Source organism: Dromiciops gliroides, chromosome 1 (assembly GCF_019393635.1).
Source record: "Dromiciops gliroides isolate mDroGli1 chromosome 1, mDroGli1.pri, whole genome shotgun sequence".
In the NCBI taxonomy this organism is placed as follows: domain Eukaryota; kingdom Metazoa; phylum Chordata; class Mammalia; order Microbiotheria; family Microbiotheriidae; genus Dromiciops; species Dromiciops gliroides.
The window spans coordinates 741874483-741899030 of record NC_057861.1 but is presented as its reverse complement, the minus strand read 5'-3'; the positions used below and the strand labels follow the sequence as shown (position 1 = coordinate 741899030).

The window sequence follows — 24548 nt, the reverse complement described above, 5'->3', positions numbered from 1 at the left end:
TGGGAATTTTCCAATTCTACTCCCAGCCCCTGGATTTGTAGTAACAGTGGCTACAAACTGATTTGGTGGTTTTTCAGTTCTCAGCCAATGTGGTCTAGACGAAGACTCCCTCTAATCTAGGGCTTCATGACATCAGCTCTTCAGTTCCCAATTTCTCAAGGAATAAGCAGAACTCCATGTCTGATTTTGCTTTGCTAGGAATGCCAGCTGGCCTTTTCTTGTTTTTGTTTTTGTAGGGCAATGAGGGTTAAGTGACTTGCCCAAGGTCACACAGCTAATTAAGTGTCAAGTGTCTGAGGCTGGATTTGAACTCAGGTCCTCCTGAATCCAAAGCCAGTGCTTTATTCACTGCGCCACCTAGCCACCCCAAAATTATCTTTTTCGGGGGGGGGGGCAGTGAGGGTTAAGTGACTTGCTCAGGGTCACACAGGCTAGAATCAACTGTCTGAGGCTGGATTTGAACTCAGGTCCTCCTGAATCCAGGACCAGTTCTTCATCCACTGTGCCACCTAGCTGCCCCTGGCCTCTTCTAATATGGTCTCATGCACAGACCCTACTTAGCAGACAGGCCAGTTAATAAACATGCATTCAGCTCCTGTGGTGTGGCAGGCACTGTGCCTGTATTGACTGTATTACATTACAAATACAGAAAACAGTGACAGCCCTTGCCCTCAAGACGCTGGCAGTCTCTGGGGGCAAGAGCACCCCCAAGGCACAGCTGCAAAGATGTGGCGCTGAGCCCTCTCTTTAAAGGAGATTTTGGAGTTCGCAGCCTCATCCTCCAGCAGTCAGAGAAGCAGAGGGCGGAATCCTGAGGCCAGTGGGATCATATAGAACGATGAGGTCTTCCTGGAGAAGCAAAAGGTTCCTGTGTGAGAAATTTACAATTACAAAAACAAAACAAATTTACAATTACCTCATAATGTATCTTCACTCATTCCCTGAACAGTGGCTTTCTCCCACTGGCCCCCACCCTGTTTGAATGAAATATTGATTATACCAAGGATCGTGTGTGGAGAATATGAGATGCATTTAGCTTTGGATCATATTTAGCTCAGTTATCTTTAAAACTTCATGGTGTGGGGGCAGCTAGGTGGTACAGTGGATAAAGCACCGGCCCTGGAGTCAGGAGTACCTGAGTTCAAATCCGGCCTCAGACACTTGGCACTAGCTGTGTGACCCTGGGCAAGTCACTTAACCCCCATTGCCCCGCAAAAAAACAAAACCAAACAAATAAACCAAAACCAACCAAACAAACAAAAACTTCATGGTGTGTGTATCCCATCCCCCACCCCCCAGGCCACCCACAGGTTGGTTTCCTTGAGAGACAACCACCTCAGGTGTGCGCTCCTACACCTTCATGGTCATCAGACATGATTAACTCATAGCCAAGCAGAAGCTGGGATGGCATTCTAAGAATCTTGATGAAATATCCCCCCTTTCCCACCTAAGGTCCAGGGGATCCTTTCCCAATGACACCTACTATGTGACTAAGGAGCAGGCACATGCGTGGAGTCAGAGATGCTTGTAGAGAGGGTGCCTCCAGGGATCCCAGTCCCCTTGCTGTTCCTGGGCCCGGCTTCTCCTGCAGGTGTCACAGCTGGGCTCCCTGGGTTAGTTCTGAACTCTGTGGTTCAATTCTTGACAGCCAGGGCCAGTACCCTTTGGACCCATGGAGCTGGCAGTGACTCCCCAGGCCTGCTCCTGGCTAGGTGTCTTCTGCCCATTACATTCTAGAAGTGCAGGGCCTTGGCTGAGCTGGGGAGAGGGTCCCTTGTTCCACCTTCCCTGCCCCACTTAATTTAATAATCATACCCCAGTGTGTTAAGGGATCTCATTGATGTGCCCCTACCCCTCTACCCCGGTGTGTTCTCCAAAGCAATGAAAAGTGATTCAAATGATGTATCCTTATTATTTTCTCCTTCCCCCACCCTAATGGTCAATCACTGAACTGTTTAATCATTGTGTCAGGTACCTGCTGGGTGCTAAAAGTGAGCAAAAATTGAGGAAGGGGAGGCAGGAATGGAGTTAGCTTTCTCTAGAAGCTTAGCTGTGAAAGGGAAGGGGGGGGGGGAGAGAGAGGAGAGAGAGAAAGGAGAGAGAGAGAGAAAATGAACAATGGCCTGAGGGGTGGCAGGGTAAAATATCACATCTTTAAATAAAATATCAGCATGGAAGCTGGATACTCTTTTCATCAACCATTCAAGAGATATTTCTTGAGTCCCTGTTGGGTTCTAGATTCAAGAGATACACTTGTCCAGCACAGAAACTATCCTGTAGGCACGCCATAAAAAACAACAACAAAAAACCATCGATTTAAGACACTGTCAGAGGTCCTTAATCTGGGGTCCGTGAACTTGTTTAATATCTGCATATCTGTGGTTCAGGATCATTGGTTTTCTTCATAACCCCATTGTTTTTATTTTATGCATTTAAAACATCATTCTGTGAAGGGGTCTGTCTATAGGCTTCCCTGGCCTGTCCAAGAGGCCCAGTTATGAAGGGCTTTGAATGCCAAGTGAGGTGATCCTGGAGGCAGGAACGAGCCCCTGGAGTTAATTATTGAGTAGGGGGTGACACAGTTGTACATGCACTTTAGGAAAGTCCCTTTGGTGGCTGAATGGATGGTGGATTGGAGTGGGGAGAAACCCTAGACAGGCAGAAATCACCCCCCCTACCCCCCCACCCCTAGCATGCTATTGCAGTAGTCCATACAGAGGCAGTGTCAGAGGGGAGAAGGGTGTGTATGGGGGAGATTTTACAAAGGTGAAGTCAACAGGCATTGACCACAGATTGGATGACGGCATGGGCGAGAGATCATGAGGAGTCCAGGATGACACCTGAGTTGTGAGCCTGAGGGACTGGGAGGATGGTGGAAGTTTGGAAAGGAGAACGGTTTTGGGGAGAAAGATAATGAATTCAGCTTGGGACTTGTAGATCGAGATGCCTGATAGGCTGGGTGAGCAGATTTGAGAATCATCGGCAATTGTCACTGCTGCTCAGTTGTATCTGACCCTTCGTGGCCCCATTTGGGGTTTTCTTGGCAAAGATATTAGAGCGGTTTGCTATTTCCTTCCCCAGCTCATTTTATGGATGAGGAAATGGAGGCAAAGAGGGTGAAGTGACTTGCCCAGGGTCACACAGCTACTAAGTGTCTGAGGTCGGATTTGAACTCAAGATGAGTCTTCCAGACTGCGCCACCTAGCTTGCCCTCTTCAGCACTACAGATAGTGATTGAATCTAGGGGAGCTGACGAACTTACCAAGTGAAATGGTTTAGAGGCAGAAGAGAAGAGGGCCCGGCACAGAGCCTCTGGGGACGCCCACAGTTAGTAGGAGTGACCTGGATGAAGGTCTGGCAGAGGAGAAAGAGGAGTGCTGAGGTAGGCAGGAGGCAAACCAGGAGAGAGTAGCTCGCTGTGTCAGAGGGTGCTGAGAGGAAGGACGAGGACTGAGAAAAGGCTGTTGGATTGGGCCCCTAAGAGCTCCTTGGTAACTGGTGAGGGCAGCAGCAGGCCTGGAGAGAGTGAAGAAGGGCCCTGGGGGCCCCCATTGTGGGCGGCCTTATCAAGGAGGGAGGGGAGCTAGGGGTCAGTCATCAGGATGGGGAAACGTGGGTGTGTTTGTGAGCAGGAAGGAGAGATTATATCTGGAGTGGGAATGGGGCGGTCTGCTGGAGGAGGCAGGAAGAAAGAGGCTCACGAAGGTCCGAGGAAGGATGAAGAGGTTGGGGAGACGTGAGTGGGATGGGGAGTCAGTGAGGGAGGTGTAACCGGCTTGCTGAGCCGCGGGGTGGGTGTCTGTACTAGATCTCTTTTCTCCTCCAGCCCCAAGCCTAGCAATTTCCAATGCCTTCTTCTAATCCCAGTGATTCAGGATTGGCGATGGCCTGGGCAAAGCCTCCCTTTTCCATCTACCGCTTCCTGTACAGCTTGGGCCTACCCTTCCCATAGCTGCCGAATCCAAGTATCTCAGTCAAGAGAGCCCTATGGGTCATCCAGTCCTTCCCATTTTTGTTTGAAGGCCTCTGATGAGGAAACCCACCAGACACCTAGCCCTGCTGTATGCTACCCGGGTGACCTTGGATCTTGTCACCTACTTGGGTCTCAGTGTCCTCCTCTATAAAATGGAAGCATTGATTGGACCAGAAAGGCCTTTAGGGTCCCTTCCAGTTCTAAACGACATTGGTAATCCTCCTCTTCTGATCCCCGAAAGGAGTCTGTCCTCCCCAGAGATCTTTTCTCGTTAGCAAGCATTTTCTTACATTAGGTTCTATCTGCTTCTCTCTAACCTGGACCCGTGGCTCCTAGGTCTTCCCTTTGGACTGAACAGAGCAAATCTGACTCTTCTCCACCTGCTGGCCCAAAGACATCTCCTGCCCTTCCAAGCCCTCTCTTCTCCAGTTCCTTGAGATGGTTTCTGAATGTCAATAGTATGGCACTGGAATAGGATTTTAGGGAGCTTATTTGTATCAAATGGGCAACATAAACATTAAGAGATTGACTTAAAATGTAACTTGCAAGTTTATTTAAAAGTTGGAATGTCAGTTGTGTCAATAGGTAAAGTTGAATTTATACCACGTAATTGTGAGAAAATGATAAATAACAGATAGAAATAGGCACGTGCACCAACATGTTTCCAGACTCCAAGACAGTATCACTAAAAATACTCACATGAATTAAGGAGTTAAGACCCCACGGAAACCAGTGAGCTGCCAAACAATTATAGGAAAGAAGAAATGTAACAAATGATCGTGGGATATTTAAAAGACAACAAAGACGTGGAAACCATTTCCCAGAGTCCGTGAGATAGATGCTCCAGAAGTAGTTCTCGGGGACAGCTTTCAGGCCTGAAAGACTCTGGGAGCAACAAGAAATAACCCAGCTTTTGCACATGCACATTCTGCTTTCTATTTGCAGTTAAAGATAGCCTTATGCGTGGGAAATCTCTGTGCCCCTAGCACGAAGACTGTTGCAATTTACCTAATAGTAGCAGTGAAAAGCAGTCTTATGTCCCTCGTTGGTGGGTTTCCATTATGGAAAAAATAGCATTACCCTTCTGGGAATGCCCCTAACTGCCCCTCTCTGGTCTTGGGAGCCATTGTGGGCTCAACATGACAAGCTTGATGGCCGGATGCTGGGTGTGCGGAAGGAGCCTCCAGAGCTCTAGAAGGGTCCTGCTTTTCTGTGGCCTTTTACTTGTAACTTGTAACACAGCCCCCCTACTCTTTACACTTTCTCTTAGTAGGACAGTCTCCACAACCCGCTGCCCATCAGAATCCCTTAAAATATCCTAATTGATGTGCACAGAGGCCTGAGTGCGCTGCTCATTATCTGGTGGCAGATGGATTGATGAGTGGTTTCTTAGTTCCTAAAAAAAGACTATTAAGTCCCAGAATTTGAGAGTTGGAAGGGCCCTCTGGGGCATAATAACAATGATAATAATCATCACTCGCATTTATAGAGAACTTTGAGTATTGCAAAGTAGCTCCTTTAATCCTGACAACACCCCTGAGAGGTAGGGACTCTTAGCCCATTTTACAGATGACCAACACAAGGCAGAGGTTAAGGGACTGCTGGGGTCACACAGCTTGCCTTCTGCACCTGTTTGAATCCCACTACTTAACCAAAGGAATATCGTCTGTGACAAACCAAACCAGGGGCTCTTCAGCTCTTCCTAGCCCCCTACCTCCTGAGGCTCCACCCCTTCCCCTCTGAGCAGCTCTTCCTCATAGCCAGTTGTTGATTTGGTTGTGCCTGAGGTCCGCTGAGCCTAAATCTGCCCTCTGTCATTTCCCCCATTGCTGCTGGTTCTGCCTCTGGGGCCAGGCTGACCAAGGCCACTCCCTCTTCAGATCCTGGAGGACAACACATGTGCCCCAGAGTCTTTTCTTCTCCAGGAGAAGTATGCCCCGTTCCTTCACCTGATCCTCTTGTGGCCTGGACAGACCCAGGCCCTTCAGCATCCTAAGCGAGGGAGTACTGAACCTTTTCTCCAGGTAGTTTCACGCGTTTGGGTTTTGTTGGGGGGTTTTTCTTCCTTAATCCTACCAAAAGGAAGAACTGACAAAAATAGAAGAATCTGCAAGTGGAATGTAAAGGAAAGTCAATGACCCAAAGACCAGGATGGGGAAAGGAAAGGGCAAATAACGACCCTAACTGTGGCTGTAGCGCTTTCTGGTTTACAAGCGCCTGTAATGATATCACTTAGGGTAATCACATTTGCCTGGTGCTCTGAGGCCAGCAAACCTGGTGGAATCAGCAGTATCATTATCTCCTTTTACCGACGCAGAATTTGAGTGATTTGCTCAGGGTTGTACGGCTAAGAGTCTGGCAGATTTAGAATCAACTCCTCCTGAGGACCAGCCCTGCACTTTACCCAGTGTCACCTAGCTCCCTTCATGGTCTCATCTGCACCTTGGTGCATTCCTGGGACCAAAGGCTTTACCAGGGTCATTGTTCTCCTTTTACACTTGAAGAAACTGTTTCCTCAATGTCAGAGGGTGTCTCAGGGTCATAAGAAACCCCCTTTTCCAGGGGTCCCTAACTTTTGTTTCTTAGACCCTTGGGCGGTTGGACGAAGCCACGGATCCCTTCTCGGGCTCAGGGTTTTAGATGCTAAAATACATAGGGTTACAAAGGAAACCAAGCACGTTGAAATCGTTTTCAGAATAGTTGGTAAAACCACAAGTTCACCAACTCCCAGGTGAAAACCCCTGATCTTCTACAACCCACTCATTTTCCAGTTGAGAAAGCTGGGCCCTTGAGAGGTAAAGGGATTGAATCTGAGTCTCAGAGATTTTAACCCCTGCCTTCCCACTTCACTGGACGCACCAGCCTGCTGCTTCTCCCAAGGAGGCCCTTCCTGGGCTGAAGAAGACACTCGTGTTTGGGAATCGGGAAAGAGCCTCCTCTTCTGGGCTGCCAGTGTGGCAGAGAAGACGACGGTCCACCGCTGTGCCCTGGGTGGGGAGAGAAGCCCAGCAGGCAGTTTCTGGCTTCCTCCTCCCTCCAAACACTTGAGTTAGGTGGGAACAACAGGGAGTTGGTTGCTTATTTAAGCTAAAGGACATTTGCCCATTTTCCTTCCCGTATGTGTATGATGGGATGCCCTCTGTGGGCCATGTTGCTGATCTCCTGTAGTATCTCAGCTGTGGGCACCGATGTGTTGGCTCCTTTCTTTGGGCACAATCAAGGGACAGTTCGTTTTCCCTTGGTGCTAAGTCATGAATTTAATTCACTTGAGGACAAGATGAGTCAGCTTTAAGGAAGGTACTCATTCCTTACACATGACCCATGGAGCCTCTTGGCTTCAAAACAAAAACAAAGCCCCGGTTCCTCCCTCGGCTTTAAAAAATAGTGAAGAACTGTATTTTAATAGCTTAAGCCCTCCTAATCTTTTCAAGGCAGACTTTCATGTCAGACTATTGTAGTCCACTATAAGAAAAAGCAAACAAAACCAAGCTGGATTTTCAAGACTCTTGGCTCTCTCGATAACATTTTATTTGCTGCAAAAAGTCATGCTTAATCAAACAAACAGCTCTTCAGGTGCCTGATACTAGCTAGAGACATGATCTTTTTGTTTATGATTCTTGTTTCTCTGGGTGTACAAAAATAAGCTTTTACTGCTTCAGAAAGAAGGAATGCTCATTGACTTATCAGCGATTTTCTCCAAACTTGAATGTTTTGGGGCCGATGAAAGATTTTGTTTATTGGCCTCTCTTGGTACCATGTCCCTCCTCTTGCTGTCTCTGTTCGTTTGTTTGTTTGAATGACACTAACATCTGAATAATGACTCGTGTCCCCTCTTTCTCTCTTTTTCTTTCTCTTTGATGTTTTCAGTAGAGAATGCACCATTTTGAAGGTGAATTTTCGGTAAAGTAAGCTGATCATGATTTCTCTAACTTTAAACATGCTCTGTTTTCTGTATGGGAAATGTAGCCTTGTTTTCCTGAGTTGCTTCAACATTGAGCAGGGTGAACAGCAGGAAAAGTGAATTAGAAGCCAGTTCTTTGAAATACAGCATCTTTAACAAAATAAAAATAAGGGGCTTCGTTTTGTCTTCACCCCATCTTCATTACAGACCTTACAAACTAAGGGACTTCATTTGTCTTCATCCCATCCTCATTACAAACCTTACATTTTCATTCCGACTGTAGCTTTAAAAGAAGCTGTTAAACCCTAGCATCAGTGACTAATTGTCAGGCCAGTGAGTTACTGTGGCCTCAACTAAATAAATGACCATCCATTAATGGGCCCACAGAAGCTTTCTGCCAACCCATTCCCTCAGATATCCTCAGTACTACACTGAGACAGCCTGCCTCATTCAGAGATATCTTGAGTACGTGGAGCCACAGTCTCTTTCAATGAAGTGTTTTGGGCATTTCCAGATTTCTAATGAAGAAGTCAGTTCTCCTTCACTCAGGTCTCAGCCACGTTGCCAGATTAATCCCCATCTGATCTCTTCTAAAAGAGGCCTGTTGGTGGTGACGGGGGAGGAGTAGACCAAGGAAGGGGGAGGGATTTTGAGAAACAAGGGCTGACCCATTTGTTCATGAGATCTAGAGAACGATGAAGATTCCCGCGACTCTAGGGAGAAAAGGGAGTCTCATAGGAGAGCTTCCTTGCTTCCCAGTCCCACCTTTATTATATACAAGACTTTTTGCTGCCCCAAGACCCCTTTCTGAGGTAGGAGAATGGAATGTTCAAATCCAGGGCAATCCCATCCAGTGGAGATGCCTGCCCGCTCTGGTGACAATGCAGAATCGCTGGTCATCCTTTTCCATCAGTCATCCTTTCATATTCCTTAAAGACAGCTAAATTGCCCTGCACAGTCATTGACACTGCCCACACCTGTCCTAAAGATGAATGGGATAAGGGCCACCCAAACAAGTCTGGCAGGGAGCTGTCCCCTCAGCAAGTCACTCTCTCTAAGGTGGAAGTGTAAGTGTAGGATTGGGACAGTTTTTTTGTTTGTTTTGTTTTGGGTGAGGCAATTGAAGTTAAGTGGCTTGTCCAGGGTCACATAGCTAGTAAGTGTCAAGTGACTGAGGCCAGATTTGAACTCACGTCCTCCTGAATCCAAGACTGCTGCTTTATCCACTGTGCCACCTAGCTGCCCCTGGGACAGTTTTTTATTTTTATTTAATTTATTTAATTTTTTTTTTTGCAGGGCAATGGGGGTTAAGTGACTTGCCCAGGGTCACACAGCTAGTAAGTGTCAAGTGTCTGAGGCCGGATTTGAACTCAGGTACTCCTGACTCCGGTGCTTTATCCACTGTGCCACCTAGCCGCCCCGCCAGGACAGTTTTTTAAGTGGATTCAGTGAATCTAAAGTTTCCAACAGTGTCATAGACTGAATAGCCACATGAGTGTGACTTTTATTCAAAACAATCTTCTCTCCTAAAAAAAGGAACATCGAAATAACTATTATAGGTGCACGGTGGTAGACTCTGGCTTGATGGGGCGAGTTTTCATTTAAAAAACTTACCAGTGTATTTCTGCACAACAAAACAACACCTCCCAGCAAACAGGCAGACAAGGAGGCCCCCAGAGTCGGTTCCCTGAAGAAGTCAGTTTGTTGATTGTTAAAAGGAAGGAAAGACTGCTTGGATGGAGCCCTGTTGGCCCGTGTAGAGCAGCCTGTGACAGGCTGCTGGTTCCTTCACATTGGCTTTATTGACAGGGCTGTGTTGCTGCTCTTCTGGTTCTGCTCCCCTCGTTCCTGTCTCCTCAACCACCTTCTCCCTGTGCTTCTCCGAGGCCTTCATTCCTGTCCTTCCTCATCTTGGTTCAGCCATATGAGTCCATCCCCTAATTATGATTCCTCTCTGCGGTTGGTCAGGGTGACACTCCCTCATCATTCCCTGTTAAGTGAAACGTGATGTTGACAGGAGGGCCCAAAGACCCAACAGAAGCCAGAAAATGTGAGGGCGAGGATCCGCCTTTGTCTCTTTTCACTCAGGTCCTTATGGGCTCCGTGAAAGCCAGGGGCATGTTCTCCCCTTTTCATCTCAGGCTCCCATTGTCCCTGTTTGCACAGGTGACCTCCTCTAGGGCCGGCGTCCAGCTGGCTCTCCTTCGGGGCCTTTTGCTGGAGTAAATGACCATGAGCTTCTTTTAGAGCCTGCCCCACAATCCCCTGTTCCCTCCAGGCCTCACCTACTTCCTCCTGATCAAGGCGACTGCTTAGAAACCGTAGGTCCCCTTTATTTTGCTCCTGTTCTCCATGACACTTTCCCCTCATCCCATGTCCTCCTGAAGCCCTGACCTGCTATGACCTGTCATCTACCTAGTGAAACTGGGCCCATGGGGGCATGTCCGGTGGTTGACCAGAGCAGACCCCGGTTCTCGAGTCAGGTGGCCAGCTTCAGTCTCCGGCTTGGCTTCTTACTAGCCTGGTGACCTTGGGCAAGTTGCTTGGTCTCCTCAGCCTCTGTTTCCTCTTTTGCAGAAATGAGGGGTTGGTCTTTTTTGTTTGTTTTTGTTTTGTTGGGCAATGAGGGTTAAGTGACTTGCCCAGGATCACACAGCTAGTAAGTGTCAAGTGTCTGAGGCTGGATTTGAACTCAGGTCCTCCTGGATCCAGGGCCAGTGCTTTACCACTTTGCCACCTAGCTGCCCCCAAGGGGTTGGTCTTGATGGCCTCTTTGGTCCCTCCCAACTCTAGGTCTGGCCTCTGGTCAGAAGTGTTTTTGCCACGTGTCCTGGGCCCAGGCCTTTTAAGCTGGGGCCTCGGGTAGCATGGGGGCCGCAGTAAGAGCCAGAAACCCTTGAGAGTCTGATGCCAATTCAGAGAGCCCGGGCTGCAAACATGAAAGCCAGCCGCTCCTCACGGGTGGCTCTGTGGGCACTAAGTAAGCCCTGTCGAGGGGCAGAGCGGGCTCCTAGGGAGCCTGGTGGTCCTGCTGCAAGGATGCACTTAGCTGGGTAGGACGTGAGCCATGAAGGGCATCTCTGCCTCCAACAACCAATCTTTGTAAAGATCTGAAGGCCCCCTGCTAGCGGAGGACAGAGGGGATGCCTGTGGGGCCGATGTTTTCTTCTGTGTGGGTTCCCCATAGGGATGAAGATGAGTAACTCCCTCATGCAGGAGGGTAGCTTGGAGTCCTTGGAGTGTAGGGACTTGCCCAAGGTGGCGTGGAAGAGGGCACGACTTTGAGCCTGTGTTTCCCAGACGCTGGGCCAGGCCTGCTCTCAGCTCTGCTTCACTTGGTAAAAAGCCCTTTCCAATAATTTGTCCCAGACATCCCCCCCATCTAGGCATCGACCATGCATGGTGGCATTCCATCCCTCATTCATTGCTTATCTGTTGTCTAGAAGTGTGGGGTTGGACTTGAGGTTGTCACTAAGCATTATCACAAAATGTCATAATAATGACTGAGGGGCTTCCTGCTAAGCCTGGGAATACAAAGCGTGCAGAGACAGCCCTGCCCCCCCCCCCCCCCCCCCCGGGAGCTCTGGAAGGCAGGAAAGCGACTTGGAGAAACGAGCTCCGAGCAGGATTGAATAGAAGTAATTCAAAGAGGGAAGGCACCGCAATTAAAGGGGGCTGGAGGAGGCTTCCCCAAGAAGGGGGGATTTTAGTTGGAACTTAAAGGAAGCCCGAGAGGTCTAGACATGGGGGGAGATGAGGGAGAGCCAGAGAGTGCATGGAGGGCTGAGACAGATATCTAGGGAGATAACGGGTGGGGTCTTCATTAAGGACTTACCTTGTGCTAGGCGCTGCCCTAAATGCGGGACACCAGGGAGCAAGAGGCTGCATTCACCTATAATTCTTTACTTTCAGCTGTGTTGTGGGTAAATGAAGTCACAGAAGGTGAGTGTGAGATGTCCCAGGTGTGAGATGTCAGGTGTTGCTCATCCCATGCCCTCATGCTTGCTGGCCCTGTCTCCTGTGTTCCATCTGTGATCCTCAACTGTCTGCACTTGCCAATTATACCTTTAGTCCTGCATTATTAGGTCTCAGTTGCAGTCTGGCAGAAACCAGAATCCCCCCATTCCCTCCTTCAGTGCCCTCCCAGGGTTGGGGGACAAGGCCTCTCTGTGCATATCACAATCGTGTGTGCCCTGGGGACAGCCTGATGCATGATACCACTGAATCTGGGGCATAGCCCTGTGTTCATTGGGGATTTTCCCTGCACTTGCTCCAATTTTGTTCCGAGTGGGAAAAGATGCAACGGGAGTCCCTCAACCCTTGGAGAAACTGCAGACCCATATCGACCCCCAAATCCCTCTCTCTCCTCTACCATTTAGTTCTAAGGTCGGGTCCTCCCGTGAAGCAAAAGGGGCTGCCTGGTTTCCAACAGAGCCCCTCATCCAACAGGTCAGGGAAGTGTCCACGCAGCCAGCCCCTCCTAAGGAGGGAGAAGCACTCTGGCTGGCTGTGTGCACAGCACTCCGGGCTAGAGGCACGGTTCATAAGGAGGCTGTTCTGTTGCTTTATTGCAGGTGTGTCTTACAAGGGTTTCAGGGGAGATAAGAGGGAGAAAAAAATGAGTGCTCAATTGTTGAAAAGTAGTTTTTAACAGAGCAGAAAACAGCAGCCCCTTTCCTGCACAGTGATGCAGCCAGACAGGCCTCCCTGGGTCTGGTGTAACAAGCTAAGAGTGCCCAGTGCTTGGGTGCAGGTCGGGCACTTCGTAGGAGTCGAAGGACGGCTGTTTGTCCTAACAGCCAGCACTGGTAGAACAGCGCTCTAAGGCTTACCAACCTTGTCTCAATCCTCACGGCAACCCTGGGAGGGGATAGTTACTGCTATTCTCATCCCCATTTTACGTATAAGGAAACTGAGGCAGGCAGGCGGGCTTGCCCCAGATCATACAACTACTGAGGCTCTGAGGTCGGATTGCTGGGCCCCGTGCACTGTGCCGCGTTGTCATGTTCGGCCGACAGTTAACTCACCTCGATTCCCCTTTGGTGCTGTCAAACCTTCCTGCGCCTCAGTTTCCTCATCCGTAAAATGACAGGGTTGGACCTGGTGGCCTCCGACGGCCCTTCTAGGTCTGGGTCAGTGATCTGCGATTTGTGGTGCTGTGAATTGCATAGGGGTGTGAGGGGTGTGTGTGCGTGTGCGTGTGCGAGTACACGTGTGTGTGCATGCGTGTGTGCGTGCGCTCGCGTACATGGATGGGTGTGTATATCTGGAAGCATGCCTGCATGCATGGGTGTGCGTGTGTATGTTTACCAAACATGATTGGCTCAGCGTAAGTACTCCCAGACAGAGCTGAGCCATCTTTATTCCTTGGAGTCTGAGAGTCACCTGGGGGCACCCAGGTTGGGTGACTTATGCGGGGTCACCCAGCCAGCCATTATGGGGCACAGGCAGGACTAGAACCCAGGTCTTCCTGACTCTGAGACCAGCTCTCTCCCCACCACCCTTCCATCACATTCACTACGTTGGCTGTAACACATCCATTGATGCCATGCTGGGGTCTGACTCGACCTGCCTGCGCTGTTACTGACTTGTCTTTTCTTTACCTCCTCAGCCGGGTCAACATTGCCGCCACCCCCCGCACCTCCCCCTCCACCGGGGGCTCCGCCACCTCCTCCCATGGATGCACCAACACCATCCCTCTTTCCACCTCCGTCTGCGAACGGTACCAGCCGAGGAGCCTTGCTCAGCTCCATTCAGAATTTTCAAAAAGGTACTCTGAAGAAAGCCGAAACTTGTGACCACAGTGCCCCGAGGATCTGCTGAAGGTGGCTGTTGCCAGTTGGTTGCCATATTTGTTTTTCCCTTTGACACACCTCTGCGCACTCCCACACTTTGACGGTGAATGACTGATGAGCCAGGGGGTGGCACTGTGCAGATGCCCACCCAGGGGTCTTTTCAAGAGGGCAATGACACGGCAAGGATTAAGTGTGAATGACCACCTTGTTTTTGTCCTCTGGGCATCTTGGAGTCATCAATAGTTCTACCAACTGAATCAGAAAGCAGGGCAACAGTGACAATACTCAGATCATGGCAGCAACTGCACTGTGTGTGTCGTGGCTCCTCCTTCCCCAGCGCGTGGATCTTGTCTGTCCCTGGCTGCTTGCCAGGCTCTTGGGAACACCTTCCATTTCTGTGGATTGGGCTTCATCTCTGCTGTTTTCCTAAGAGCACTGGGCCCAAAGCACATACCAGGGCCAAGTTTAGGAGACGACCTGAGCTCATGATTGGCCCGAAAACAACTTGGACAGTGGATGTCTTCTGTGAGTTTTCATGGGGAAACTTCCTAGGATATGGGGTTGTTCCAACAGCCCTTCTAGGCCCCAAAATTGCCACTTTTAATCAGAATCTTTTGGAAAAGGGATGAGAGAATACTAATGGGATCCATCAGATAGAGAAGACTTCTAACATTTTACATCAAATTAGTTGAAGACAAGGGAGGGTTTTTTACGACACAAATAAATTTAACATCTTTAAGAAATGACTATCTTGGAAAAACCGAACATAAATACATCTTACATATTCTTAATGTTATTGATTTATTTGAAAAGATCCTTTATTTTATGATTTGCTTAAACCTTTAAACAAATTGCACTTTAAAGGATTATAGATAATCCATTTTTGAATTCAAGTATCCATCAGTGTTTGTTACTATGCAGAGAATGTCATTGTGTATAAAGTTTCATGTAACCTGATATATATTCAGTTGTATTTTTTATTAAAATAATAAACCATGTCAAGAGAACTTGTCTATATAGATAAACCAGGTATTTCAAGACACTATACCTTCAGGATTCTTGGAGACCCCGTTTAGTAAATAAAGGTGGAGAGATTTGTACAGTATTTTTTTCTAAATTTTGTTTTTCCTTTTTCACATCCTATTTTCTTGTCATTTATTAATAAAAGCTAACAACTACTATAAGCAAGATCTTCCTTTTTCATATTTAAATATAACTTCAATGTACATGCTTCTTTTAGGAATTTCAGCCAAGCAAAGTTCTAGAGATAGAGGTATTTAGCATTTCTAACACGATGTCAAAAATACTAACATTGCCTGACTTCTGCCAACGTGGTGGACAGAGGAGTTAGGAGCTTTAAGGCAAGGGAAGCATATTGGAAAATTTGGAAATTAGCTGTCTAGTTAGAGGGAAATGGGGTATTTATTCTCTATAACACTGCCCATTTTTTTTCCAATTTTTATTATAGTTTTTTTCTCCATATAAATATTTTATTATTTTCCAGTTACATTCATAGTTTTCAACATTTGTTTTTATAAGATTTCTAGTTTCAAAATTTTCTCCCTCCCCAAGACAGCAAGTAATCTGATATGTGTACAATTAGATTAAACATAGTTCTGCATTAGTCATGTTATGAGAGAATTCAGGATGATGCCCATTTTCTATCACGAACTTTGTCACTGGCTATTTTCCCATATAAGTAGGGAATTTAAGAGTGGGTGGAGGCAGCCTTAGACATCATTCAATCCAATCTTGCTCCAGAAACAGGTATTTTCAATAACTCTGGTTTGCTCGCCTGTTTGTTGGCAATCTCGGTGTAGAGTGGGTGAGGTCTGGCCATGAAGAGGAAGCTTGCCTTACCCCTTCCTGCCCCTTTCTAGACATTTAGGCCTAGGTAACAATTTGTATTTGACTTCAGGGAGCAAGCCCTGTAAGTAAGTTACATAATTCTGGGAAAACACTCGGTTCTCTACCTCCTGGTCCCCATCACTGGCCTGGTCCTTATTTCTTCATCCCCAAAGCATTTAAAATTCTCCCACTCCCTGTGCAGTACCTTGGGAGAGAATAATCATAAAGACACCACCACCAATGACTGGAAGCAGAAGGCATTTATTCCTTATTCAAAGAGAACCCAAATGAGTCAGATCACCCTTTCCCTCTGTATAGAGAAGTTAACTGTCAGGCAGACCCTCCGCCCGGCACCCTCCGATGCATCGTCCTGCTGCTAAGGGAGTTAGAAACGTTCTATTGAAGAAAATTAAACTGTAACAGACACAAAAGGGCGACGGTCTCAGGACTGAGATGGCAGGAGGGCTTCTACCCCAAGTGCTGTGACACTTTCCCCACACAAAATGGTATCTGGAAGCCTTGTGGCTTCAAACCAGTACAATTATGCATGTGAATCAACAGCACGTCCTAACCTCTGAAGCAGTAATTATGCTCAAGAGATCCCAGGGACTTCAGTGACGAGTACAAATTAGATATTTAGTGTTTTCTTGGCTGCAAAGATGATATCCTTGACTTGAGGGACACAATTTTCTTCCAAAATCTTTGCATAAGGCATAGGAACATCAGCCCCTGTGACTCGGACGGCAGGAGCATCGAGGAAGTTAAATGCAGGACCTGAAACGAAGGAGCAGATGCAAGAAGACTTGACCAGATAAAGTGAATGGGGACTAATTAAAGTAATTGACAGTTCTGGGGTTCTACCCCCTCCTTTTTCTGTCCAACTGGAAGCTTGAAGCATCTAGCTATTCCCCCAAGTCTCACTGGGTCCTACATCTGAGAGGCACCTAAATTCAGCAATCATTTATTAAACACCTTCTGGGCAGTTTCCCTTTTCCTGCTTTTTTGGGGGGAAGGGGGAAGAACATACATTGTGAACAAGATCAAGTGGGGTGGGGTAAAGCTTGGATGGAAGCTAAGCAGGGAAAGAGAAAGCACACCAAGGACGGGTTCCATCCCAGCCATGCCACTGTCTAGTGCTCGGGTCTCTGAAATACCTTCCATGATCCTCGCGCAGATCTCAGACCCCACCCCAAACTGGGGCCACCCTCCTTCAACAGTCACGAGGTGATTGGTCTTCATGACACTGAACTCGATGGTCTCGATGTCCATTGGTCTAATGGTGCGCAGGTTGATCACCTAAAACACAAGGCATTTCTTCAAGCTGTCCAGAGGGAGTCTCTAAACTTGAGTACAACATCCTAATGTTCCATAAAAGCTTAATTAGCTCACCGCTGTATCTGGTCCAACACCTTCCACCCCCGTGTTCAAGTCCACAGATAAGTAACAACCAACACTTCAAGAGCATTCTGCCCAGCACTTGAGACATCCTCATTTCGTCCTCACAACGCTCCAAGACGGGCCATAGAATATGATGCCCACTTTATAGATGTGGAAACTGAGAACCCGACAAAGCGACCTTATTCCAATCCCACTGCGACCTAGTTCAGGAAAATGGGATCTGGTAAGGGCACCTGAGGGCCCCAGGCATCAGGCTGTGGGAAATGGCCGGATGAAGGCAGAGACAAGGCCTCCTCTTTAAAACGAGGGGGCTGGACCAGAGCATCTCTGAGATGCCGACCTGGGGAAGGAGGACAGAATCAGAGGACCACCCCATCACCCAGGCAGCATGAGCAAAGATGCCTGGAGCAGTGGAGCATCAGGAGAAAGAGATAAGGGCAAATGGCCCATTTCCCCAGAGGCCTGGGAGGAAAAAGGTTCCAGGTGATGAGACGCAGCCTAGATGTGCAGGGCACATCTCCAAGAGAGCCGTGACTGGCTAGGACAGTACTTGAGGGGCCGGCCAGGTCATCAAGGGCTGAAAGGAGCTGGGGATGGAAAAGTTGACCAAGAGGGAAGTCAACTACTGTTGTGTCCAAGAAGAATCAGACTAGAAGAAATGGGAGGGAGCTCCGGAAAGGGTCCCTACCATTCAAGGGAGCCTTCTGCAGTTTCCAATCAGACGGGTACGGAAGGGATTTCTGCTCAGAGAGATCTAACAAGATGACTTCAGATGGTCCTCGACTGTAGCCTGAGGATCTGAGCCATGCCTGGCAGTGGCTATGTTATGGTATCAATTCTGCACTGGGCTCCAAACCTTAACAATAAGGGTTTAAAAAACAAGCCAAGGTCCCAAGAATGCATGAGAATTTAATACTACATGGGTATCAAAAAGATCATAAAAAAGGAAAAGGACCCACACACACAAAAATATTTATAGCAGCTCTCTTTGTGGTGGCAAAGAATTGGACACTGAGGGGATGCCCATCAATTGGGGAATAGCTGAGCAAGGAGCAAGTTGTGGTATATGATTGTGATGGAATATTATTGTGCTCTAAGAAATGAGAGCAGACAGATTTCAGAAAAACCTGGAAAAACTTACATGAATTAATGCTGAGTGAAATGAAAAGAACCAAGAGAACACTACATAGTATCAATTGTGATAGACCTGGCTCTTCTCAGCAATATCATGATCCAAGACAATTTCAAAGAAGTCATGATGGAAAAACGCTCTCCACATCCAGAAGAAACTATGGAGTCTGAATGCAGACGGAAACGTACCATTTTCACTTTTCTTGTTATTTGTTTTTTCTTTTTTGTGGTTTTCCCTTTTGTTCTGATTCTTCTTTCACAACCTGACTAATGTGGAAATAGGTTGAACATGATTGTACTGTATAACTTATATCAGGCTGCTTGCTGTCTTGGAGAGGGTGAAAAATCAGGAACTCCAAATCTTATAAATATATGAATGTTGAAAACTATATCTTTATATCTTTAAATGTAATTGTAAAAAAATACTATTAAGGAAAAAATACATGGATATTTACTGTAAGAAACAACGAATATGATCAATTTAGATAAGCACAGAAAGAATCCTATGACTTGATGCAGGGAAGCAAGGACAATCAGGAAAACTGTCCACATGATGAGCACAACCTAATGAATGTGGAGACATGAAGCTGGCTGCACCCTTAGGGTGACCCTGCAGCGTTCCAAGGAGAGTTTAAAGATCATGCATTGCCCTCCTCTGCAGAGCAGGGGACTACAGGTGAGGAAGTCTGCACACACTATTGGACAAGTGGACTCGCTACTCACTTTTGTTAAAATGCCTCTTTCCCCTCTCTTAAAATCTTTATTACAAGAGATGGCCTGCTCCGAAAGGAAAAGCAGGGGAAGAGACATCTGGAAATGATGGCGACACATGAAAAAGATACAAAATTCTCAAAAGGAGGCCAGACAGGACCTACCTCACATTCCACCCCCTCTTTGGACAGGATAGCAGCTGCTTCCAAACAATGGCCAACAGGTCGTGAGTGGGAAACCAGCGTAATGTGGGTTCCTAAAATCAATCAGCAGCCGATGAGAATCGGGTCACTTAAATCTCGCTACCTAGGACTCTTAGTCATTTTTCCTTCTGTTATTTGAATATCTGAAACTTCAGTATGGAATAGAATGTGCTTCCTGAAGATGAAATGTTCCTGGGATAAAAATCCTTTCAAATCTACTAATCTCAAGCACTGAAAAAACTGAGGAGTTCAAGAAATACTAATATTATCCAGTGCTTTCCATAGATTACTTCACTTGGTCCTCACAACAACCCAGGGAGGTAGGTACTATTGTAATCCTCATTTTACAGCTGAGGAAACCAAGGCAAGGAGAGGTAACGTGACTTATCCAGGGTCACACAGCTAAGACATGTCTGGAGAAGGATTTGAACTTGGGTCTTCCTGGCCCTACATCTAAAGCTCTCTCTACAGTACCATTGAGAGGCCTCAAAATTAAAATACAACCATGCTTGGGCCCTAAAATCTTTCTACCGAAAATTCAAGATCACCCCAATGATGGTTTCACTTCTGTCTACATGCACTTTTATTAAGCAGGGGGGAAGGAGAGATTTGCATGAGGCTGCATGCCAGTTTTTTTACCTTCCCTTTCTATTTTAGCTTTTCCGATGGGAATCAGGAAATCTTTTGATTGAGCTTCCTCTGGAAATTCAAAAGGAACTCCATACATCAGTTCGTTTTCCAGCACCACAACTACAAAACAAACAGGATTAACCCAACATAAGCATGACTCCAACAACTGTAGCCCAAGAGGGGTACTCGGGGCTCCTTCTTACAATGGGTGCTTCACCTAAGAACCCTGCTGCCCTCCCACACTGAGCCCTAGCTCAATGAGGGGTAGGGAAAGCATGAACAACTGGAGGGACCAGGACAAGACAGTGGGGGTGGTCACATGAAGCTCTGCATGAACACACACAACCTGGTAGATCCAAGGGATGGAGTAGAGCAGAGGCTTCCAACTCGGGGGAATGCCTGGAGCCCAGCCAGAGCCAGATTAAAATGGAACTGGAAAATGTTTAACAAAATAAATATAAAATACAGAGAATGCTAATGCCACAGGGATGGGGGAGATTCCAAGTCTGTTTCATTTTCAGTCAGTTCTCTGAGACTAAACCTGCAGTCCAAACAACCCGATTTCTCCTGCCTCCCCCTTATTGCATGCAGGCAGTCCCTGTGTACAGCTCATTCTCTTGGTCTCACTTTCTAGAGTCTGCAAACCTTCCTAGAAATCTTCAGTCAGTCAGTCCTCTGAAATCCAGACTGGTCCTTTCTTAAGTCATAATAATACTCCTCTCCCAAAATAATAAATGTTGGAGAAGCTGTAGAAAAATTGTAACACAAATGCATTGTTGGTGGAGTTGTGAACTGATCCAACCATTCTGGAGAGCAATTTGGAATTATGCCCAAAGGTTGATAAAGCTGTGCATACCCTTTGACCCAGCAATACCACTTTTGGGTCTTTTCCCCAAAGAAATCATGGAAAGAGGAAAGGGACCCACATGTACAAAAATATTTATAGCTGCTCTTTATGTGGTGGCAAGGAATTGGAAGTTATGGGGATGCCCATCAATTGGGGAATGGCTGGACAAGTTGTGGTATATGAATACAATGGAATACTATTGTGCTGTAAGAAACCATGAGCAGGAGGAGTTCAGAGAAACCTGGAAGGACTTGTGTGGACTGATGATGAGTGAGATGAGCAGAACCAGAAGAACATTGTACACAGTATCATCAACATTGAGTGGTGATCTACTGTGATGGACTATATTCTTCTCACCAATGCAATGGTACAGAAGAGTTCCAGGGAACTCATGATAGAAGAGGATCTCCAAATCCAAGAAAAAAAACAAAAACAAAAAAAACCTGTGGAGTACAGATGATGAATGAACCATACTATTTCTTTTGTTTTTGGTGCTGATGTTTTTCTATTTTGAGGTTTTTCGTCATTGCTCTGATTATTCTCTTATAACATGACTAATGCAGAAATATATTTAATGTTATTATGTGTGTATGTATGTATGCATGTATGTAGATAGATAGATAGAACCTATATCAGATTACCTGCTGTCTAGGGGAGGGGGGAGGGAGGGAGAAAAATCTGAAATTGGAAAGCTTGTATAAACAAAAGTTGAGAACTATCTTTACATGTAACGGGAAAAATAAATAAAATACTTTAATATATATATATAAATAATACTCCTCTCCCAATGGTTCAACCATTGCCTAGAGGGCACCCAATCTAGTTCCTGTTTACTTATATTTTTTTTTTAGTGAGGCAATTGGGGTTAAGTGATTTGCCCAAGGTCACACAGCTAGTAAGTGACAAGTGGCTGAGGCCGAATTTGAACTCAGGTCCTCCTGACTCCAGGGCCAGTGCTCTATCCACCGAGCCACCTAGCTGCCCTCCTGTTTACTTATAAAGGAATGATTTATAGATTTGTGTCAGTTCCCCACATATTTGGGATCGGATTTTTGCCAGGTATTTACTGCAATTTTTTTTTTTTTTGCATTTTTTAAAAAACTCATCTTGTCAGAAGAGATGTTAGCAGTATCTCTTATCTTGGCTGTATTGATCTGATTTTTGTTTCTGCAAACAAATTATTTGCAGTTAAATAGTTTTTAAAATTATTTAATGAAATTTTGAATTATTTTTAAGTTAAATTATAGAATTCTCTTCTAGTCTGGTTGGTCAAGAATTCTAATCACAGATCTGAAAGGTACCTCCTTCCATTCTCTAATTCTTATAATTAGGCTGAGTGTGTCTATCTATGCCGAGCTTCATGTAAGCACGCTCATGGTGGCAGACACATCTTGCCCTGATGCAGAAGTGCTTCTTGCTCCCTTGACCCCCCCACTGACGCTTTGGTATGGATTGATCTGCCTCCGTGTTGTTTCCCACCAAATGGTGGGGCAGTTTCAGTTATGTCTTTCAAACTCCATCGATATCTATACTGCAGGTAAGTCACAAAAGCTTATTGAACTGGAACCTAATTGCCTCCCAGTTCTTTCAGTAGTTGTTGCCCAACATCCTTTCCTCTTTTCTGATTAGAGCCAGTGTTCTACAGGCTCGTTTTTAAAACAAGTACCAAGGAGTTTGAAGGACGACTGACTACTCACCACATATTATTAAAAACAAATGAGTGACATTAACTTCTAGAAAAATGTCACTTAAAAAAGCCTTGATTTATATGAGGAAACCTCCATTGTTTGTAGTCTTAAAAGACAGTTGAGCTTAATAAGGGCTTAATAATGGCTTATTTACATTATATTCATCTTGGCTAATCCCTCTCTTCTGCTTATTAAAACTAAAACCTGTCAGAAATCCAGAAACACCATGGATTAACCTGAATCACAAACTGGGCAGGTGCAAACATGTCTCTGTTTAACGGACATCAGGACGTCATTCACATTGGAACAGGAAGAAATCAAGGCTTAAAAACAAAATGAGTTTCTCTCTTCACATCAACTGACTAAAAGTCATTAAAGGTGCTTCAGTTTCATCTGTAAAATGGGCAGGTTTTTACTCTATAACGTCCAAGGTTTCCTCCAACTATAACATTCGACGTAAGATTCTCTGTACCTCAGCATGAAAAGGGACTCACCTGGATTATCATCCCGGATTGCGGATTTGGTAAGTCCTTTTGCATCCTCTGAACTCCAAGGACTGACCACTTTTAATCCAGGACAGTGCCCGTACCAGGCTGCAAAACACTGAGAATGCTGGGCAGCCACACCGGCGGAAGCACCGTTAGGTCCCCTGAAGACAATGGGCACGGGCTGAAGCCCCCCCGACATGTAGTAAGTCTTGGCTGCCGAGTTGATAACCTGGTCAATTGCTTGCATAGAGAAATTGAAGGTCATGAATTCACAAATAGGCCTGAGTCCAGCCTGTAGAGACAACAAGGAGGCGGTTAGAGTATAAAACAGCACAGCCGCGCTCCTTGAAGTCAGAAATGGCCTCTCGGGGAGGGTCAGGAGGAGGCGTCACGTACCATGGCTGCCCCGACAGCGATCCCGGCGAAGCCCATCTGAAAGAGCAAAGTCACGTGTGGAGCGGAGGCGCGGGAGGCCCCGGCGGCCCCCGTCCCCCGGTCCCGGGCCGCCCCGTCTCACCTCGGATATGGGCGTGTCGATGATCCTCTTGTCCCCGTACTTCTTCCACAGGCCTCTGCTGACCTGCAGGCACAAGGGCAGGCGGGTTAGGGCCGGACAGCGGCCCGGGCCGCTCTGGGCCGTGCGGGGCGGGAATGCTGGTCCTTACCTTGTAGGCCCCGTCGTACTGAGCCACTTCTTCTCCCAGCAGAAAGACCTTCTCGTCCCGCTCCAATTCCTCGTCCATGGCCTGGTTCAAGGCATCTCGGACCGTCACCTGCCGCATTGGAGGAGGCCCGTCTGAAGAGGTGCGGGACCCCCGCCCCGGCTGCCGGGACGGCTCGGGGCAGCGCCAACCTCGGGGCGCGGCTCACCCTGCCCGGCTCCCCATCACACAGCTGGGGAACCCCTGGACAAAAGGGGGGAGGGGACCCCCCCATGATTCTCAGCCAGGCGTGGGCGTGGGGGTGGGGGGAAAGCGGCATTTACTAGGCGCCCCCTGCAAATAGAGGCTGGGGGCCTGGCCCGGGGGCCTCCTGCCTCCCAGCCCGGCCCACCAGCGCCTCATGCTCTTCCTCCCCAGGAGCCTTGTAGGTAGCTGGAAGGACCCCCGGGGGAGGTCACCCAGTCCCGCCCTTCTCTTCTTATGGAGAAAGAAACGGAGGCCCGAGGATCGGGAGCGGGATTCGGGCCCCCGAAAGGAGGTTGCCGGTTCGTCCCCGGCCCCCCAGCCGCAGGCGCCCAGAGCGCAGGCGCACCCCTAGTCTTCCCCCCCACCCCCCACCCCCGTCCCGTTACCTGCAGGGCGGCGGGCGCCGAGCGGTGGAAGCGCCTCCTCAGCAGCCGGGACACCTGGCGGGTCAAGGAGAGAGAGCAACGGTTAGTAGAGTGCAGGGGCCCGGACAGGCACGGGGGTCGCCGGGGCCGCGCCTACCTGCTGGCCGCAGCCGGAGAGTCCACTTCGCACCAGCCCCGCCGCCATCTTGCCCGTGTCCTCTACCGGTGAGGGAGAATTGGCCCAATGACAACGACGGAGCCATAGCGAGGGGGGTGGGACGGCCCCGCCCCGTCATCGGCACCATCCAATCGGAGGACGCGGTGCGTGCGTACTTCCCGCCCTCCCGCTCTGGGAGGCGGGGCAAGGGCGGGGCCCCAGGGCAAGAGTGAGGCTGGGATTGGAGCTCCGAGTTCTCTCCCTCCCATCCGGAGGCGTCACCTGATTTCAATTAAAGTCAACTTTATTGACAGCCACGGGGCTGACACGCAGCGGGCACGCTGCGCCCTTTGCTCGAGTCAGGCTATGTGATGAAGCCCCAGCCTCTTTCCAGCCCTGACCTTTAGTTGTCATTCCCTGGGAGCCTTTTCGTCTCCCCACCACTCCCGCCTGCCTTTCCTCATCCATCCTGCAAAGCTCACTTGAAGTCTCTGACCTTCAGTTT

General features: G+C 47.8%; 2 protein-coding genes across 21 annotated transcripts in view; one reads left to right on the top strand and one right to left on the bottom strand.

Moving 5' to 3' along the window:
* Positions 1–14774, top strand: part of PXK (PX domain containing serine/threonine kinase like) — an 86633-nt gene extending 71859 nt beyond the window's left edge. For 2 of the 20 annotated variants that reach the window (XM_043977718.1, XM_043977713.1), the window contains exons 18-20: positions 7844–7873; positions 11787–11816; positions 13486–13619. In XM_043977718.1, the coding sequence (XP_043833653.1) occupies positions 7844–7860 (17 nt within the window). In that variant the 3' untranslated portion in view covers positions 7861–7873; positions 11787–11816; positions 13486–13619. Of the gene's footprint in view, positions 1–7840; positions 7879–11719; positions 11746–11786; positions 11817–13485 lie in introns of those variants that run through there. The other 18 variants (XM_043977717.1, XM_043977710.1, XM_043977716.1 and 15 more) reach the window with 12 other exon arrangements.
* Positions 14775–15758: 984 nt separating this feature from the next.
* Positions 15759–24143, bottom strand: PDHB (pyruvate dehydrogenase E1 subunit beta). Its single transcript, XM_043977720.1, has 10 exons — positions 24044–24143; positions 23908–23961; positions 23279–23386; positions 23131–23193; positions 23010–23045; positions 22620–22905; positions 19600–19710; positions 18922–19013; positions 16672–16813; positions 15759–16291 (listed from the first exon to the last, which is right to left on the bottom strand). The coding sequence occupies exons 1-10, from the start codon at positions 24089–24091 to the stop codon at positions 16146–16148; spliced, it is 1086 nt and encodes a 361-aa protein (XP_043833655.1). The 5' UTR covers positions 24092–24143; the 3' UTR covers positions 15759–16145.
* Between the last annotated feature and the right edge of the window lie 405 nt (positions 24144–24548).

Excerpts from the sequence above, each read along its gene's own strand:
- PDHB (XM_043977720.1), bottom strand. The coding sequence starts at position 24,091 with ATGGCGGCGGGGCTGGTGCGAAGTGGACTCTCCGGCTGCGGCCAGCAG. Across the intron at positions 19,014-19,599 it reads AGCTAAAATAGAAAGGGAAG|GAACCCACATTACGCTGGTT; the intron begins GTAAAAAAACTG and ends GATTGATTTTAG. Across the intron at positions 16,814-18,921 it reads AAGAGGGGGTGGAATGTGAG|GTGATCAACCTGCGCACCAT; the intron begins GTAGGTCCTGTC and ends CTTGTGTTTTAG.